This window comes from Columba livia, chromosome 2 (assembly GCF_036013475.1).
Source record: "Columba livia isolate bColLiv1 breed racing homer chromosome 2, bColLiv1.pat.W.v2, whole genome shotgun sequence".
Taxonomy (NCBI): Eukaryota; Metazoa; Chordata; class Aves; order Columbiformes; family Columbidae; genus Columba; species Columba livia.
In genome coordinates, this window is record NC_088603.1 from 21,852,719 (window position 1) to 21,871,489 (window position 18,771).

The window sequence follows — 18,771 nt, forward strand, 5'->3', positions numbered from 1 at the left end:
ATGGTATATGAGCAGCCGCCGAGCCCACAAATCAAAGTTTTAGTGAGAAGTCACGAGTTCTTGCATTTGGAGATTGTCCTGTGGTGCTTCTGCTGCATATTTATCTACCTGAATCAAAGCAGAGTACGTGAACGGCTGCTCTAATTTTTGACAACCAAAAATAGGCCATAGTTATGCTGAAGCATTCCAGTAATGTCCCACTTTCACCAATAAGCAGGAACCTTTCTCGGACTAGGCTGAGATGATGGTTTGTGAAGAGGAAGCAGTATGTCAGAAGATGTCATATCTGACCCATACTTTCGAAGGAGAAATAAATACAGAAGTAGATATCAACAGCTGAGACAACACTAGTTTGATTTCCCTGTTTGTGTCGTGCTTTGGGGATTTCATTCTGGTTTTCTCAAAAAAAAAAAAAAAAAAAAAAAAGAGTAAGCCAGAACTTTGATTACTTATAGTTTAACAACAGGAAACCATATTGAATACTGCAGCAATGACAATATCTCAAAACTTCTATCTCATATATTAGTGCACTTAACGGACCCAACATATATATCAATTTTTCTTATAAAAGCATTGTCTCTTCTTGGTTTTAGAGACATTATGTTTTTTAAATATGTCTCTAATTGTTTCCTAGTTTTATTCAAGAAGCAACATTTAACATTATTTTAAAATATTATTCTTATTCACAATAAGAGTACCTAGTCCATTTAAAAGTGTTTATGCATTTCATGGCCTTCTCTCTTCTTCATTTTCTCCTCTGGTGCCTATGAATTCTGTGTGCTATATTCAACACACGGCAGATATAGAGGGAAACCTGGCAGTAAAACCTCAAAATTATTGGAAGGCTTAAGGGAGATTGTATCAAAAAGAAGTGTGATTCACTCTTTGCCACAGGGTAGATTTCAAATTGGAAGCAAGCTTCCCAATGAAGAAAAAAAAACCCATAAGGCAGGAAAGCCTGCAAACACTGAACATATATGAGCCCTGCAATAAAATAATTCACATCTGAAGAATACAGTATTGGTTTGAAATGCTGAATACTCAAAAACTGAAATGTTGCTTGCAAAGCACCTCCTATCATTTTCTTAGTATTCTGAAGAAGATACTATTATTTTAACTATCAAAGTGCCTTTTGTAGTTTATAAAATTAAGTTGACTTAATCAGTTGGTTATCAATATTTTGCATTCAAGAACCAGGTTCCATAACATGGCAAAAGTCTTGTGGAGTGCAACTTGCCCTGCAGAGTGGCCGAGGACATGTTTCAGCACTTGGCCTGGACACAGGGCAAAAATTCAATATGCTGTATCTGACAAAACTGAATCTATTACAGTAGCCAGATGCTTATTTACCAAAGCCAAGACGAAGCAAACAAAATTAGGAGGCAGAGACAGCAGAAGTCAGACATGAAGACAATCCCTGGGGCCTCTGCAGAAAAGATATCACCAACAGGCTCCAGGCACAGATCTGGATTTTTAATTCTTGAAATGTAAATTTTTTACAGTGGTATTAACTTCTTTGCTGTTTTCTTCAGGGCTAATTATTTAGATTCTCTAATGTATTTTGAATCTCTGCTCTCATTTCCAAGATGTTTTCACTCGTGATTTCACTTAGGAATCATGTATCATTGGAAAGAGAGAGATCTGCCTTCCCAGCATGTATTTTGGGAATGTAACATATGCTTCCACACATGTAACTTTTCAGCATGTTATTTGTACACATATTTTTTTTTCTCTGTGACATACCTTTGCGTATCATTGCCCAGATTTATCAAGTCTAGTAATCAACTGCTGTATTCTTTATTAACAAGGGACGATGCTGTTTTGATTGAACTACAGACAGAACGCGTCTTTCTGACACCGCAAGAGGCACCAAATAAACACTTCCTAGTAACTATGTAAGTATATTCCTGATCACTCAGAGAAGTATGGTAATTGTGTTATTTTTCTTTATTGTGATAATTTTTATCACAGTTCTTTCTGCCACAATAAATGATCAAAATATGTGCTTTACTTGGTTTAGTTTTCTGCACAGTATTACATTCAGATTTGTTCTAAATATTCAAAAACTATTTCCACATGGGAATCCTGTTCTTAGTTTCCTTCAAGACAAGGATACCTAATGAAAACAGAACTTAGGAAGGCTTTCAATGTAATCAGTAGCCCTTATGAATTCAGTATAAAATAGTTAATGTCAGATATAAATACCCTCTTATGAATAAGTATCAAGAAATAAGGAGATACAGAAACAGAAAACCCCAAGCATATAATTATTAAATGTCCATGAAATTCTGACCAACTGTATCCAAAACTTTATGACTAAAATATGGACACATTTCTTACAATATTTCTTGTGAGCCTTTCTTACTGTATGTGTGATTTTTGCTGGGTAGCACACACTACTCAAAGAGCAATATAATTTGATGGTATATAACTGCAGGACGTTACAAAATCCATATACAAGTGGTGTTCCAGCTGAAATTTAACAACTGTGGCAGCAAAAGGATTTTCAAAAGGGAGAAAGATTAATCCAAACAGAAAATTCTATAGCCTTAACATACAGCTCTAGTCTGCTCAAACCCAACATAACATTTCTATGTCACCCATAACATTTATCAAACATGAAAAGGTTAACTCTTCCCCATCTATATTCATAGAGCCTTCCTAGTGTTGCAATAGGTTCTCAGCCCTGTATGCCCCATAGCTGTTCTGTCCTCTACCTATTTCCCGTGGCTACCATATTTTTAGGAATAAATCTCCCATTAATACACTGATGATTTGAGTGAAGAACTCATAAATACTTATGCAGTTACATGTTTAAATTTGTCACACATCACTGGAAAAATAAAACCATTTACAATTTAAACACTCCAGGCTCATTTATGCCTCTAGAAATGCAGGATCTATCTGGCAATTTGTCATAAATTTAAGTAACAGGCAGACCTCAGTCAGCTTTAGTCTTTGCAATTCAAATACAGGAAAATTACACTGCAAATTTATATTGCAAGGCTCTCCAATTTTAGTAGCCACGCAAAACTTAGAAATGAAAAAGGGAAATGACAATACAAATATCTAACCCACTGGAATATATAGCTGGCATTCCTGTATCCAGATTCTAATGTCAAAGGCCAGTACACGTACTACTGAGAAAAACAGGCCATCATTTCCATTTATTCACAGATGCTTCTGTAATTTCACCTTTTATTTTATCTCAGGCAACATTACCTTCAAAGCCAGGTTTGTATTTTTTTCCTAGACTCTATTCCAGAACAAACTGCAGGTCTCTAAAAATTTCTCTTCAAGAAAACAGTTCAAGGCAGCTCAAACTGACTGTGACTGGGTCACCTAGTAATTACTTCTGCTTTTTTGTTAACTCTAGACACAGAAAAACAAATTGACTTTTACATCTTAAAATGGGGATAACACATTCCTCTTACCTTTTGAAACCCACCCCTTTTGTGTGGTTACAAAAGTCTGTGACATTAGAAGTAGCAATTAGATGTCTGTGGTAAATGCTTATGTATTCTATTACATAGTATTAAGAAAAAACACTCTAGGAAAGTTAACATCTCATTACCGTATGAAGTCACTCAACGGCAACTTTCTACCTTTAGCATAAATTATTCTCCAGCCTCTTTAAATTGCTGCATGGCAGTCACAAACTCAGCATAGTGCAAATAAAGATGAATTACTAAAATTGATAGATTCCAATTTGGGATGTATCATTGATTTATTTTTCAAACAGGATTGCCTAATTTTAAAGATCATGCCATCTGTCTGAGTCAAGCAGTGTTACCAACAGGGATGTATCACCCACATTCAGTCCAGAGTCCCACCTTCAGCAGAACAAGCGCAATCACAGCCTTGTGCACACAGTCTGGTACCACCCGCAGAAACGACCACCAGTGCGACTCTGCTGGTGCAGCCCAGCAGCAGTGAGCACATGGGCAGAATGCTGGTTCCCCTGATTCAGGGAAAACATTCCGAAATTTCAAGGGAAATATGTCCTCTCACAGCAGACTACTTTAAGATCTGCATGTCCTGACGACCTTTCTGCTAATCAGATTATGCATGTGGCTCCAGCCAAAATCAGTGGGAATTACACGGATTAATAAGTACAAAAAAATCAGAAGGGGGAAAATACGCAACTGAGATTTTTGGCTTTTGTTTCCTAGTGCTTCAAATCCCATGAACTTTCTGTAGCACACCACCTGAGTCCTGGCAAGCAAAGGGAGATGATCCACAGCCAGAGCAGCTTTCCCACCAGTTTCCCTTTGAAGGATGGAGGCAACCCAGGCCCACCTCTATTCACAGAAAAAACCTGGGCTGTCAACAGAAAGAAGCAAAGTCCTCGTCAGAACTTTGCCAAGGAAGCTTTCCCTATCATCCAAGAATGCTAAGAGCTGTCTCCAATAGAAACTAAGGACTTGATATCAACCAGAAGGAAAGCAACTGTCAATGTCATGTCAGTACATGACTATTTGACCAAATGAGTATCACATTAGTGCACATTAGGCCAGGCTGAGATAGAACCAAAGCATCACCCACATTGATTTACTGGAAAGAAACAACACTTCATAAGCAGTGTAACAAACATGAGATTTTTTTTTCCTTTTATGTTTCTTTTATGTTTCTCCTTTTCTTTTTTTTTTTTTTTTCTTTTTTTTTCCCCCAATAATGTTGTATTTCAGCCAAATATATCCCCAGCTGTTTCAGCTATGTCAGGAGCTTAAATGTCAAGAGCCTTGCTTTATCAAAGGACAAAGTCCACCATGCAAGCCAGAGTTGAGTAATCAACTGCCTCTTGCGCCAAAGACCACTTCAGCTACTGCATGGAGAGATCTTTAAGCCCACAGAGATATTGCTGCAGCAGACGTTATCTGCTTAGATCTTCCATCAGATCCTTGTCTCCTCTCTTTCAATAACATCTCAAAACAACCCCTTGAACTGAGCAATGGCTCTATTATCAGTTCACAGACAGGTGATATTTCCATAGTATTTCTTGACTTCACCCACTTCTGTAGGTACAAGCAGTCTCCTCACAAGATCAATACTAATCTAAACCAGAGTACTCGCATGCCTGAAAGTAGCGTGTGTTTCTCTCCACGCTTTCCTCACCTCCATGTACCTTGAGAATCTCAAGCATAAAGAACGCATCCGAGGGAACCTTTTGTCCTCTCTGTTAGAAACACAGCAAATTTCATTTGTATTATCACTATCCTCCATGTTTCAGGGTAAACACATCCTCAGATAATTTTCCAATTATTTCAAGCTTTTCCACTGTCCTTCAAACTACTTCTTTAATTTTCTATTTTCGTGTTGACCCCAAGTGCAGAAACAAAAATAATGCAGCCACAGCCTCCTCTTGGTGTTTCTGCATTTGTTTAATCCTTCCTTTCTACTACTATCACATCTCTTAAAATTCTAAGCTCTAGTTTGTCTTTCTCTTAATCTTTTCTCCCTCAGAATTTTATCTTATCTGTTTTTCTTTGACTACTTAATCTTTCATTTTTTTCAAGTTACTCCATATTTTGAAAGTTTCCAAAACCATAGAATGGAACTATTATTTACATTTTCCACACATGTCCCATCCTCTCTTGAAACTTTCTGAGCTGCAATAAGCGTATTTCACTATTTTCATCCTATCTTTCTTCTTTTATCCTTCACTTTCTGTACCATTGTGACACTCTGTGTACCACCATGTAACTTCTTAAGTAATAAAGTGATACAGAAATATCAGTCCCTTTTATTAACTCAGGGAATTCACCAGGAACTGTAATTTAGTTAATGACATAAAAGTCAGTCTTCCTACTCTGTAAATTTCACTCCTTTGAATTTGAAAGATACTGGGTGTGTAACAAAGATTGTTAATAAGTAAGAGGACAAAGAAAATGGAAACTTTGCAATCAAGAAGATTTCTCTCTTAAATAACAATGACAACTCAATTTAAATATTAATAAAAGCAGAAGCATCCTTCGTATGCACTCTTAAGCACCCTACTGACAGTAATAGCAATGCAGCAAATTTCCTACCCACCCAAACCTGTCCTTTAGGGAAGAAGAGTCATCCTGCTAAAGTGGCATACAGACTTTTGTTGCTGTTGTTTTGGTTTGTTTGTTTGTTTGAGGGCTTTTGTGGTTTGTTGGTTGGTTGGTTGGTTGTTGTTTTGTTTGTTTGTTTGTTTTTGTTTGGTTGTGGTTTGGTTTGGTTTGTCTTCTATAGGTACCACAGTCTACAGCTGCTGCCAGCAAAAAATGACAAGAAGCTCCACAGCTTTCAGTTAAAGAGCTTGAATTTATTTTGGGGTTTCCGTGGCTCAATGACCTTTCTGCTCAGAAGGCAGCCTTGGCACAGAGTCAAGGTTTGCAGCCCCGCAGCAAGGCTTGTGTGGCTCCAAAGGCCAGAGGATGTTTGGAGAGAGAAAAACGGCTGTAGCTGGAACTCTGTAAAATCATGCTACCCTTGAAAATGGCATCAGGTAAAAAATGTCTTTTACAGAATACTTAAAGGTGTTTACTCTTTTAATAGAGCAAAATAGCAGACTGGCCAAATATTTTACAAGATATATAGGGAATAAATCTTTAACAGCCATAGAACAGTATTTTGAAGACTCAATAGTACTTCAAATTTAAAAGTTCTTTTAAGCTCAAATCTCACCAGCATCTACTGCTTAGGTCAAAAACATAATTTTTAAAAAATCCACCACGTCTCCTAGCTGCATTTGTTGTAATTTACTGTCTTTTTCACAGGTGCAGGCCCTACCTAAAGCTGCCACAGCTCAAGGACAGGATTGCTTGTATGTACATAAAGTAACAAATGATAAATTTGCTGATATTGGACAATAGAAATGAAATTCATGTCAATAGAAGTCAATTTAACAAATTTATTCCATTAGGGATAATTAAATGGATGCATTTTGCAAATCAAATTTAAAAATCCCAATGCATTAGATAAACAGATTTTACATTCATCTTGTCTAGGTCAGCCTCAGCTCTTCCCAGTAACTTTCAAAAACATTCAACAGTCTTTAGAGAGAAAGGTGAAAATATTCTCTATGTAATTTAAAACTAAAGTCACCACAGCTCCTCCAAGGCCATTTAATGGACTTAAAAAGCCATAGACCATGTGCAGCAGTAACCAAAGATTCCTCAAGACTGCATGCATGAAACCAAGGCTATAATTCACATCCAGAAGCCCTAGAGCCTATAGCGAAGTCCTGCAGATCTACCGAATGGTATTTGAAGAGCTTCTGGGGAAGAAACAGCCCACTAAGGAGCTGTTGTTTCCTCGGCTCTTCAAAGACAGAAGAAATTCATCTCTCAGCCCTGTGATTTCTGAGGTGAGAGTCCCTGCAGCAGTCAGGGCTCTGTCAGACACATTGGTGCAAAATGTTGGCAAAAGTCCCAGAAACTTCCTAGCTTTTAAACACTGTAGCAGCTTTTTGTTTGTTTTCCACAGGGGAATGCACCCAGGTAGGTACTTGCCAGCAGGTAGCAATCATTTGTACAAACACACACCATGATGGCATAGCTTCTGTCCTCTAGAACTTGCATGCTAATGACACAAAGATTAAACACCGACTTTAATTACAGAATAACACAAATTTAGCAAACGCACTAATTCAGAAATGTGGTTGACCACAAGCTTAAGTTTTAAGCGGGTAAGAAATGACGTGAAATTTCAGCAGATGTTTAAGTGCTTTGCTGGATTATATCCAAATTCTTTCTTGCACTCATCTTTGTGATTCAGCCTTGGACCTTCATATTTTCACTGAATATCCACAAAGGTCAAGATCAAATCACAAGACAGGTAAAACTTCCAGAGTCAAATTCCAGATTTTTAGGAAAATTGAAGATAATCTCCACTTGTTGGGATTTAAACCAAATGACACTTTGAGCAGGTATCTGATTCTGTAAGGTGCCCTTACACTTTACTTCAGGGTATCTATCTCATGTTTTCAAACCATTAGAGCACTAAAAAAAACACCCAAACCAATCCACTCTTATGTTCTGAAAAATTCTGATCACTTGTTTTAAACTTCCTCAGTGAATAGCTATTCTGATTATTTTTTTTCATTTAAAATAATGGTCACAGAATTATCTTCATACTTACTAAGAAAATGATAACTTCCACCACTAAGTAGTGAATAACCATTATACTATATTGCCAAAGATGGACGAAGTGATTAAACACACACCCTTCCACCCAAGAAAACCAAAGGGAAAGAGATGAATGCAAGAATTACATAGACCTATCGTCCTCTTTCTATAGAACTATGAATTTCTTTCTTTGGCTCTTTGTGTCTCAAACAGATATTGAGTCACAACCATAAATTACTAATAAAATACACTTATTTAACATTAAGTCAGAAATCCTTAAAAATAATATTTGCAGTTTTATTGATTTATTTTTGAAGGGGAAAAGTGTTACATAAAGTAGAAGTAATCCCAAAAGCTACAGTGGTTTGGATGCCACATCTGTTTCTTTACAGAGCACACAGCTGCAACCTTTAAATAGCCATTTTTGCACTGGATTTTTCAAATCAGTTTATAGTTTACACATTTCACATGTATAACTATGGGTTTAGTGAAACAACTAAATGTCGCTCATGTTTACAATACAGAGCTATGCCATCATACATAAACATACATAAATGTAACAATCATTCAATTGCAATTATTAACAAAATGTACTGTTTTCATGACAGGATACACGTATTTCCTTCTGTATGCAAACTGGTAGTGAAAGTATGGAGGGGGAGAGAGGTCTTACTTTTATTATTTGCGGTGATTACTCCATGGTACAAAACTATGGGTCAGAGTAAGTACCCTGGCATTCTCCAACATAATCATCAGAAACAGGTGGTTTAAATACCTAAACCTGGAGACAATCATAGCTGCAAACATTTGAGTTTTCTGCATCCAGGAAGACACACTGGGTATGTGAGCAGTTTATCCTTCAATACCTAAGTCGGGAGATACAAACACCTATCAACTACACTTCCATACAACCATAGCCTGCTTCACAAACACACCAAAATTTCTAAGTCAGTTGGAAAGTAGTGGATTTTCCCAGCTATTAATCACTGAGCAGCCACTGGGAACAGAAGGTTTCTGCACCCTCATGTCTGGCAGTGACGTCCTTCATTTCCAAAAAACCCCAGCACTGTAGACAAGGTTATGGGCAACCCATTTGGGGCAAGATTTGGGATTCAATGAGGTCACACAAGAAGCCCTAAAGCCATATATGGAGGAGCTGCCGGCATGTCCAGCTTTCTGTGTGGAGCTGGGGTTTGATGATGCTTTGCTGCTTCGCTAGAGCAGGCTGGGTGCCAGCAGCGCTGTATAATCGTACATGACGGGGGATAGGAAAGGGCACTGTTACTTACTCTGGAACTGTATTTCATGGCTTACTTTATTGCCCAACAGAGAAGCCTAGTTTCTGACACTGAAATAATGTATCAGGACAAAATAAAAAAGCATTTTCTTGGTAAAAATGAAGAAAGTCTACAGAAAAGACACCGAACACAGACTCCTTCATCCCACTGTGTTACACCTTATTGGAACACACTGAAACAACTCCCAGGACTTGTTTAATAAGGTTTAAAGACATGGATCATATACCTACAGTAAAAAAATCACTGAAATATACAAAAATAGAAATTTAAATATCATTAAAATAATTAATCCCCTTCAAATCTTTAAACCTTACCCTTAAGGCCTTGATCCTGTACCCTGAAAGCCACACCAACTTTGCAGTTGATTTAAAAGTACACAGCACAAACCCTCTACTAGCACAGGTTAAGAGTTTATATCAAAAACAAGTTGAAAGCCTATAATTTTAAAATTTCCAAATATAGTTCCCTCAAAATAGTTGTGTTCAAATAAATGTATTTTTTATTTTTCTTAATTCTTAGGAATAATTTAAATAGTTATGACATGAAATCACTTATAATTTTTTAATCTACCTTGCACCTCATTCTATTTAAGTTTATAGCTGCACATATATAGAGAGCAAAGTATATTCATATATATCTAAAAAATGCATATTCATAGAAACTTTTTTCATCCTTTTGTACTTACCCAGGACACATTTTTAGCCTTGGGTGTTTTTAGCATGGCAACATGCAAGGCTGAGACGACCAACAACAGCCCCACCAGCATGGAAAGTCAGATGGAGGAGCAGTCCAGGTGCCTCTGTTACCCCAGGGAGGACAGTCCCTTAGCCTGGCTGACACAGGCACACTGAGCATGTGGTCAGGTAACAATAAAAAAAGTCATTTTTCTTCCCGATGTATAATCCAGTCAAACAGAGACAAATCTTTGCAAAATACCTGGCTTCAGCACCAGCTGGCTGTATTTCTGTATATCCATGAAATCCGAAGTCGGCTCTTCTCTTGAAAAAGTTAAAACTGAAAGTCAAGAGGACCCACTCAACAGAGACGTCCCCCTTCCTCCGACAAAATGCAGTGCCCGGTTACCCACGAAGCTTCCACACAAGCTCTGAGCTTTTAGGAGAATGAAGCCCAACACTGGAAGCCACTTGCCTTCAGAGGATGTCGAAGAGATGCCCAGTTGCTGGCTGCACCATTTAACTGCTGCTATGCCTGAATATTTCACAATCCCAGGATCTTTCGTGTAAAGAAGAGAATTAGAACCTCAATGTCAATAGATAACGCACAACAAGAGGTCGTGTGGGTGCCTGCTGTGCCGTGCATGCTGGCAGTGAGGTGGCCACTGCTCCCACCCTGCGGAGGCACCGGTGGTTCCAGCCCCCACCACGGCGCCTGGTGCACCCGCCAGCACAGACACGCGTCCCAAAATGGGAAGCAAACGCAGAAAATCACTGTCCCTGCTTGTTTCTCTTTGTTCCTCTGCCCTTCTGTCCCTTTACTTTTACCTCCTGTCAATCTAGATTACTAGAGCGGATCCAGGCTAAATTTTGCAACTATCAGTAGTGATTAGAGTGAGTTGATTGAAATCGGATTATACAGGAAGACCTCTGCCTCCTCGCTCAGCACACGGGCCAGTACCATTTGCAAAATACTTCTGCTTCGCCGCACAGCATGAGAGCATTTGGAGCAGTCCATTCCAAGAGGAACAGAGAAGTATGAACAAGCCGGACTGCGCTGTTTTTAAAAAGAGGAAAATGGAAACGGGATCCTGTTTTTAATAGCTACATTATAGGAATGTTTCAAACCATTTCCAGATGGAAGAGCTTACTAGAGCCTCACAGGTTCACCCACGAGAGCACGGTACATCAAAGAGTGGCATTCTGTACCTAAAACACTCTGTGCATCAGATTGCTACTGCTCAAATCTGGATCCAGTATGAGCATCCCTGCGTGGCACCTGAGCACCAAACATGTGAGAAGTATCATCTTCCCCCGGGTAATACCTGCTGAATCCTGCCAGTATCTATGCTACTCATAACGTAATTCAAATGTGCTTTTTCCAAAGCATATCATTAAATGTATAAGAAAGTGACCTGCATGACCCATATTCAAATATATATATTCAGTTATTTAAATATAGGTACAGGCTATCAAACAAAAATGTAGGACAAATTATGAAATTATAGTACCATCATAAAAACGTGGTATTGAATCTTGAAAAGAATAAATCAAAATACAAAAGGAGACTGGTGGAACAGAACAAATAAGGGGGTGAGATGACAAAAAAATAAAAAAATGTACAAAATTCATTTAAGTCCATCTGCCAGACACTGTGAATGTGACACAGAAATGCAGTTTGCATTACAACATACAATTTTTCTAGGACTTCAAAATAATAACTTTAATATTATCTACACATGATACAGACCCAGATTATGCTCCAAGCATTATCTGTCACTTTACACTCATTATTTAATGTATTTGTATAAATGCATGATTTCACAAACTCATTTTGTGGATGGGTCCGTGATTTGTTTATGGGTATTAAAGTAATATTAAGGTCTTTTCCCAGATGATAGCATAAACTTTTTATTTTTTAAAAGAAACAGAAGCAAAATACATGTGTTTTCCAGTGGAGATAACTCTCTGATTTCAAAACAATTACAGTCTTCTGCAGATTTATAGTCCACACCGAGGGTAACTAAAACAAGTTTGATACACCCTGCTTTGTGTATGCTAGAATGAAGGCTCATACATGCATAGCTGTATCTATACTGCCAAACTGTGCAGCACTTCTGGGATACAGAGACGATCCAAAATCTCATAACTGTTCTCTCGTATGGCATATGGAATAATTTTACTCAATCTCAGAACAACTCTGGCATTGATATTCACCAGTGAGGTGCATTCTTCTTGGTTTCATCTTTACATGAATCATATATCAAAGATATCTGTTGTCCCCTTTGTTGTTCATGCCGACCATAGAATCACTTGCCAGCAAGCCATTAACCAGTCACTCATTATAGACCTGGTTAGCAGATGCAAACAGAAGCTCAGGATTTATGCAGTTCCCCCATGATGCTTTTCCTCTGACTTGTTTTCAGTCAGCGCTTGCCATTTCAGGCATTTGAATGATCCTTCTCCTGGTGATGCAACAGCTTACCCAGACAGAGGAAAAGCATCATGGGAGTACTGCTCACTCCTAACCACAGAAATACTTTGTACCAATAATGTTTTATCTTTTCTGAGAAAGCAACTATCAAGTTTAAAACCCAACACTTTAAGGCAGAAAGACTAAAAATTCTTTGAAGTAGCATTGTAATTAAGATGGCCAAACAAAGGCCTCCCCCTTCAAAAAACAGAAAGAAAATGTATAAGCCACAGATGGCAATGCACAAGTAATGGTTTTCAGGGCATAAAATGCCATAGAACGAAACCTACAAGTTAACATTGTGTGGAGGCAATAAACTACAAGCCAACCTTGAACACTTTAGCACAGCTTACTGGTGGAGCTGCCTTCCATGCATCAGTGACACAGCATCAGGAACAGCTTTTTAGGTTGTGCATTTATTCCTGTTAAGAGTCATATACTTAAGCAATGTAACAATGAAGACTGTGGTATTTTTATCTATTAATTTCTATTGAAACATCTTAAATCTCTTATGTGTTACTCACCAAAGACAAAAGAGGGCATATGTTATGAATAACTGTGTGCTATAGATTTGCACTTTCTCTGAATATCACTGGAACAGATCTCTGATAAAATATAAATTACTTCTTTCAGATGAACACATTGTTTCATCTCATATATGGTTTTGTTAGCAGTAGAAAACCATCACTGCCATTTTTCTACTTATGGTAACAAAATATCTCTTACATATTTATAGTATGCATGCATGCTTCTTTATACATATGTAACACAGGCAAATATCACAACAGAATTCCCATATACTTCGATAGCATTACTTCCCGCTATCTGACTTTGACCATAAAATGATAAAATATACGCAAGTAATAAGGTAAAAAAGTTCCCAAAAACATTAGTTCTGGTAGGAACAAAACAGATGAACATGACAGAAACAAATGCAAAGGAAATTTCAGCACTATTCTGCAACAGGTTTGTTCTTAAAATGGGAAAAATAACTTCAGAAGATAATTTGCTTTCCTGAGAGCTGACTGAGAATCAGGCAGATGTATTAAACAGTCAACAATATTTTCATTAGTATGTCCAGTTATGCTCAGCAATTCCCTCATTTCCAACGGAGTGAAACTAAGAAACTGATGTCAGCAAGAGGAACCTGAAGCACCCTAAGCAGACCTGAACCTGTGGTTTTGCAGTCTCTGCTGAATCTGCACTATCATATATAATTGATAAAGGAACTGGGCTGAGACAAGTCTGCCTACAGCCAGTTTAGGGAAAAGGGAACCCTGGAGCGTACAAATCCCATTTTACTTCTGGGAAGGGGAAAAAATGGCACCAGTATACATATATCAAAAGAAACATTAATTTAAGTAGGATATGTAGCATACATGTGGCTGCCATTAATTACCTGCAAATAAATTAAAAGGTAAGAATTTCTGGGCTTCTCAGAATGCTTAAGGTGAGCACTTGTGTGTTGCATGCTTGCCTAGACATAAACACACTAAACATACATTCATGCACTTATATAAATTTCTGCTTCCCAGTTCAATTTTCACAGTTTCTACTGTTTTCATGTATCGTAGGTGTATGTCCCATGAAACAATCTAAGTTAGTGAGTGCATTTAGATGCCAGCTTACAATTGTGAAGTGAATCACTACCAGCACAGCAGAACATCAGCACATCTTTTCCGAAAGTCCGAGTACAATGTACAAACATATGCTGTCCATATGTACGTATGGACAGGATGCTGTGTAGTAAGTGCTCATTACGGCACACACCATGTACCAGGCTCTCGTCCAGATCCCACAGCACAAGAGCAGTAGCATCCTTGGAAAAACTCTATTTGTGAAGCTACACTCAATTTTTAAATTGAGGCCCAAATAAAACTGTGGATGATTGCATCCAAGAAGTGCATTGAGATTCAAATTTTAGTAGTTGGACTGCTGAAATAAAGGGGTATATGACTGGATGGACATCCCTACAGCTGCATGGCGACTTTCCATAGTCAAATGCTTGAAAGTACAAGAAAGATTCTCAGTGAGATATTAACCAGTTATTAGAAACAGTTCTGTTTCAAATATGCCATGTCTAGACATAGTAAAGGAAAAAAATATTTCACAGAGAAACTCATGAGTTTATTCCATTCTGAAAGTTAGAGGATATAGAGTTTGCCACATTTGTACCTAACACAAAGGTATCTTACAATACTGTCACCGGTGTAGAACAGATTAGGTCCAATCTGATCCTATATACTGTGCTAATAAACACACTTGGTCCCACACAAACAACCTGGAAAACAACTGGCATTTGAGTTTTCTCCTTCTTGATATTAACCCAGTTCACAGGATTTTAGAGCAGCAGCTGCTGAGGGTTTGACAGACATATGCTCGACTAAAATGAAATGTAATAAATATATTTCCTCACACAGAGGGATTTAGAAATACTGAATTTTACTTAAACAGCTACCTTAGTGACAACAGGATGCACTAAGAAAACCAAATTAAAAGACAATAAGTATTGAAAATTTAGACACTATCAAGACTAGAAATTGCAGAAATTAGCTCTGTTGTATGTTGGACCTATGTTCTAATCTTTAATTCCCGAGGACACAAATTTTCTTGTGTTATAGAAAACAGAAGGTCCTCCTTGGATGAACAATGCTGAACAATAAACCTAAAACAATAGACATATTTTGCACATGTTGATCATGCATCACCTCATTTTTGAGGATGCATTTCTTGTACACTCACTGCAACTTCTGATAGGGGTACCATGAGCATGTTTTCAGAGGATGCTTGTGAGGGGAGATGCTACTATTATTCTCAACTGATAGCTGGAACAATAAATTCCAGATGAGTCCATTAGCTAATGACGACTCTAGTCTGAGAGGATTCTGATCTGATCCTTCCAAGAATTTAACATTCTGTAATACTTTCTGTACTTAGAGCACACTTGTGAACTTCCGCTCTCTTGTATACTCAGCAGTTCCACAAATAAATCTTGATTACTTCAGTTTTGAGGTCAGAGTTGTTTTAAGCCAGGTATTCCCAAATGGTGGTACACGAGACATTTAGAGAATGACCTGAATCTCTGATTTAAGCAAAGTGTCCAGCCTTGCCAAGAGCCAAACAAGCGCCAAATCCATTTCTGTCTTAAGCACAAAACTATCCTCTCTCTTCCTGTCTCATGTTCACATACTAAGCTCCTACCTCAGCAACAGTGATGCCACACATCAAGTAAATTGATTTTTTTTTTTTCCTGAGTATCAGCCATGCAGTGATGAATACAGCTAAGATCTTAAGAAGAAGAGAATGTGCTGCTTGGTCTTTAAATACTACATTGTGATGTATACACACAATTCTTAGGTGTTTTGCCTTTCAAATAACTATTTTCCTAATCTGAACAATTTAAAACACATAGGTTTTCCCTTTTTAAAATTTTTATAGGTTTTAATTAAAGTCCCAGCACCACTGACACACACACACACACACAAAAAAAAAAAAAAAAAAAAAAAAGAAGAAGGAGGAAAAAAACCCACACACACCAAACCAAACCAAAATCATATGAATGCATGGATGCATGGAATTGAATGGTTTTGATTGCAACAAGCTTCACGGTATTGCCTGCAACTGTCCTCAGTTCAGAGCTGTGGCTGAAACCAATGCACTTTGCCAGAGTCATTTCAGTTTGGCTCCTCAGAATATACAGACACTGGAATTAACATGTCTGGTCTCTAGATATAAAACAGAAATAACAACATAGCCTTACAAAGAAATGCTCTAAATTTGCTCATTAAAGTTTGCGAAGCAATTAGATGAACATTATGGAAGACTGCACTGCTTAATGAAGATCATTAAAGAAAAGCCTTTGTACACATAACACAGGAACCTGTGACATGGGCTGCCAAAGCATAATTGTTATTCTTTACATAGGCTGGGCCATCAAAAAGAGTAAGGCACACGGTCTTCTGCTTGCTGATACTAGAAAGATACTGCAGCTCAGACCCTGGCATCCACCCCTCCCTCTCCTCCTCCTTCTGTCTCCACCAGCTCCGTATCTTGGTGGTTATTTCCCCCCTGCCATCAAATAACTTGTGGCTGCATGGCCCAACTCCCAGGCCTCTCCACCCTCCTCCAGCTCCCCTGCCTTCTGTCCCTCCTGTCAGCCCCGGCCACCAGCGCTGCAGCCACTCTCTCAGACAGCCAAAGGCGGGACAGGGACAGGCCCCTCGCTTTAAGCACATCCCCACAACCTGTTCCAAGTCACATTTGTAACTGGTGTTCCTCAAAGGATCAGCTTATTTCCTCTAAACTGATTCTGAAAAAAACCTCTTCTGGAACGGAGACCATGGTTGTAGAAAACCTCCAAGCTGCACAGTTTGGAAGCCAACACGTAGGGGACGAAATGAAGGGCTGGGTAGCAAGGGGAGGTGGCTACTGCCATGGCAGGGCTGCCCAGCAGGCAGGGAGGAAAATGGGGTGGATTTACAACAGCCACAATCCCCAGGACTACAAACCTGTGAAACCAACCAAAACTCAGAAAACTCAAAGTTTGATTTAAAAAGAATCCTTCAGCATTGTAATAGGGTCATAATAATTATTCGTCTTTTCAAAACATATTATCTGAGACACTGCAGCTGACTCAGGGATTACGTTTCTCAAAATTGGAAGAAATACTATGGATATTAATAACACAGAGAATCCATTGTTTCCAGTAGTTTCTAAGTAGATAGGACAAGAAGCTTCTTTCCATATCTGTGCTACTCAGCAATACAGAGCACAAATATAAATGTTCCAGAACAATGCAAAAAAGTGTAAAAAAAAAAAAAAAAAAAAGGTTCACTGAAAGAAATGGAAAATACCCATGATTTTTACAAGCTTTGCATGACGCTTTAGATCAGGGGTGTCAAACTCATTTTCACTTGGGGCCTCATGAGCCTTGCAGTTGCCTTTAATCGGTGGAGTGGAATTTTAGGACTGTATTAATGTAACTAGTCCTACACTTATACAGTCCTAAAATTACATTTCACCTTTGAAGGCAACTACAAGGCTAATGTGGCTGCCGGTGAAAATGAGTTTGACACCCCTGCTTTAGGGGTTACTGAAAAGTTCACATTGGATATTTATGAGCAGAAAATTAATGACGCGCACAGCAAAAGAAAGCTCGAACAGTATGTAAATGTAATATTTCAATGGTATTTCAGTTCACTGTATATAATAATAATTGAAGTACTTAAAATGCTCAAATAAGTAAGATTTAATACTTGGGGAGTGTCATGTACTAAATTGTATTCAAAATCACAAATAATCAAAAGCATCAATCAATAATCAATGGTAAGTCAAATCAAGCCTTTCTGTGAAAGAAGAAAATATACCACAAGTTAAGAAAGATATTGATTACTGAGATAATATATTAATTCTAAAAATATCTTGATAAAACAAAATTCCTTAAGCCTTAGTGAGCAATAGGAATTCTGGTACCTATGACTTCTTCAAAATTATTATTTTTTTCTATATGCATGAAAATATTTGTGTAATTCTTACATAAGAGTATCAAAAGTAGAGCGAGTACACTTCGAAACCTGCTACCACAACTCTTGGGCATGGATCTCTCATCCAAATATATTTACATTAAATAAATGTTCTTAGCTGCATTTCTTTATTTGAGTAGTTGAGCAGTATCCTTTACTATGACTTACTGACATCATGACTTGAATATTTTCCTTTTTATTTTTCTGATTTTTAGTCTTATGAGTACTCCAACAGTTTACTCAGAACACACACATGTACGCAAAAATAAATTAAAGTGACTCATTTGCAATATTCTATGTAACGAAACAACCAGAACATTGTACAGACGTAAGCAATATTAGATGATAATGTTCTCCTGTGGCCATCTCTTGCATTCATTGAAAATTCACTGATTGAAAAGCCAAATATCCTAGACTACAGCAATAACAGAGATTATAAAACCTTCAGTTATACATTCAATGTTTGAAAAGGACAGGATGCTGAACCTATTCAATGTTCAATTGTTTGAAGTATTTTTTTGTATCAGATACAGTGTAGGTGAATTCAGCCTTCCTACCATTGGTAAGATTTTCTTCTCTATTGTTATTAGACATCATCATTAAACATCTCAAGCCCAAATTGCTAAAAATGAGCAATGAGGTTTAGAGAGCATTGATATCCTAAATCACTATTAGACCTGTGCAAGCCTTTCAGAGAGACAGTTTCAT

General features: G+C 37.8%; 1 protein-coding gene across 7 annotated transcripts in view; it reads right to left on the reverse strand.

Annotated features, from left to right (window-relative positions):
* CACNB2 (calcium voltage-gated channel auxiliary subunit beta 2) overlaps nt 1-18,771 on the reverse strand; it is a 246,123-nt gene that overhangs the window by 142,407 nt on the left and 84,945 nt on the right. The window contains exon 1 of one of the 7 annotated variants that reach the window (XM_065050842.1): nt 10,080-11,373. The exons of 5 other annotated variants lie outside the window; for them this stretch is intronic. In XM_065050842.1, the coding sequence (XP_064906914.1) occupies nt 10,080-10,160 (81 nt within the window). In that variant the 5' untranslated portion in view covers nt 10,161-11,373. Of the gene's footprint in view, nt 1-10,079; nt 11,374-18,771 lie in introns of those variants that run through there. One more of the 7 variants, XM_065050845.1, reaches the window with a different exon arrangement.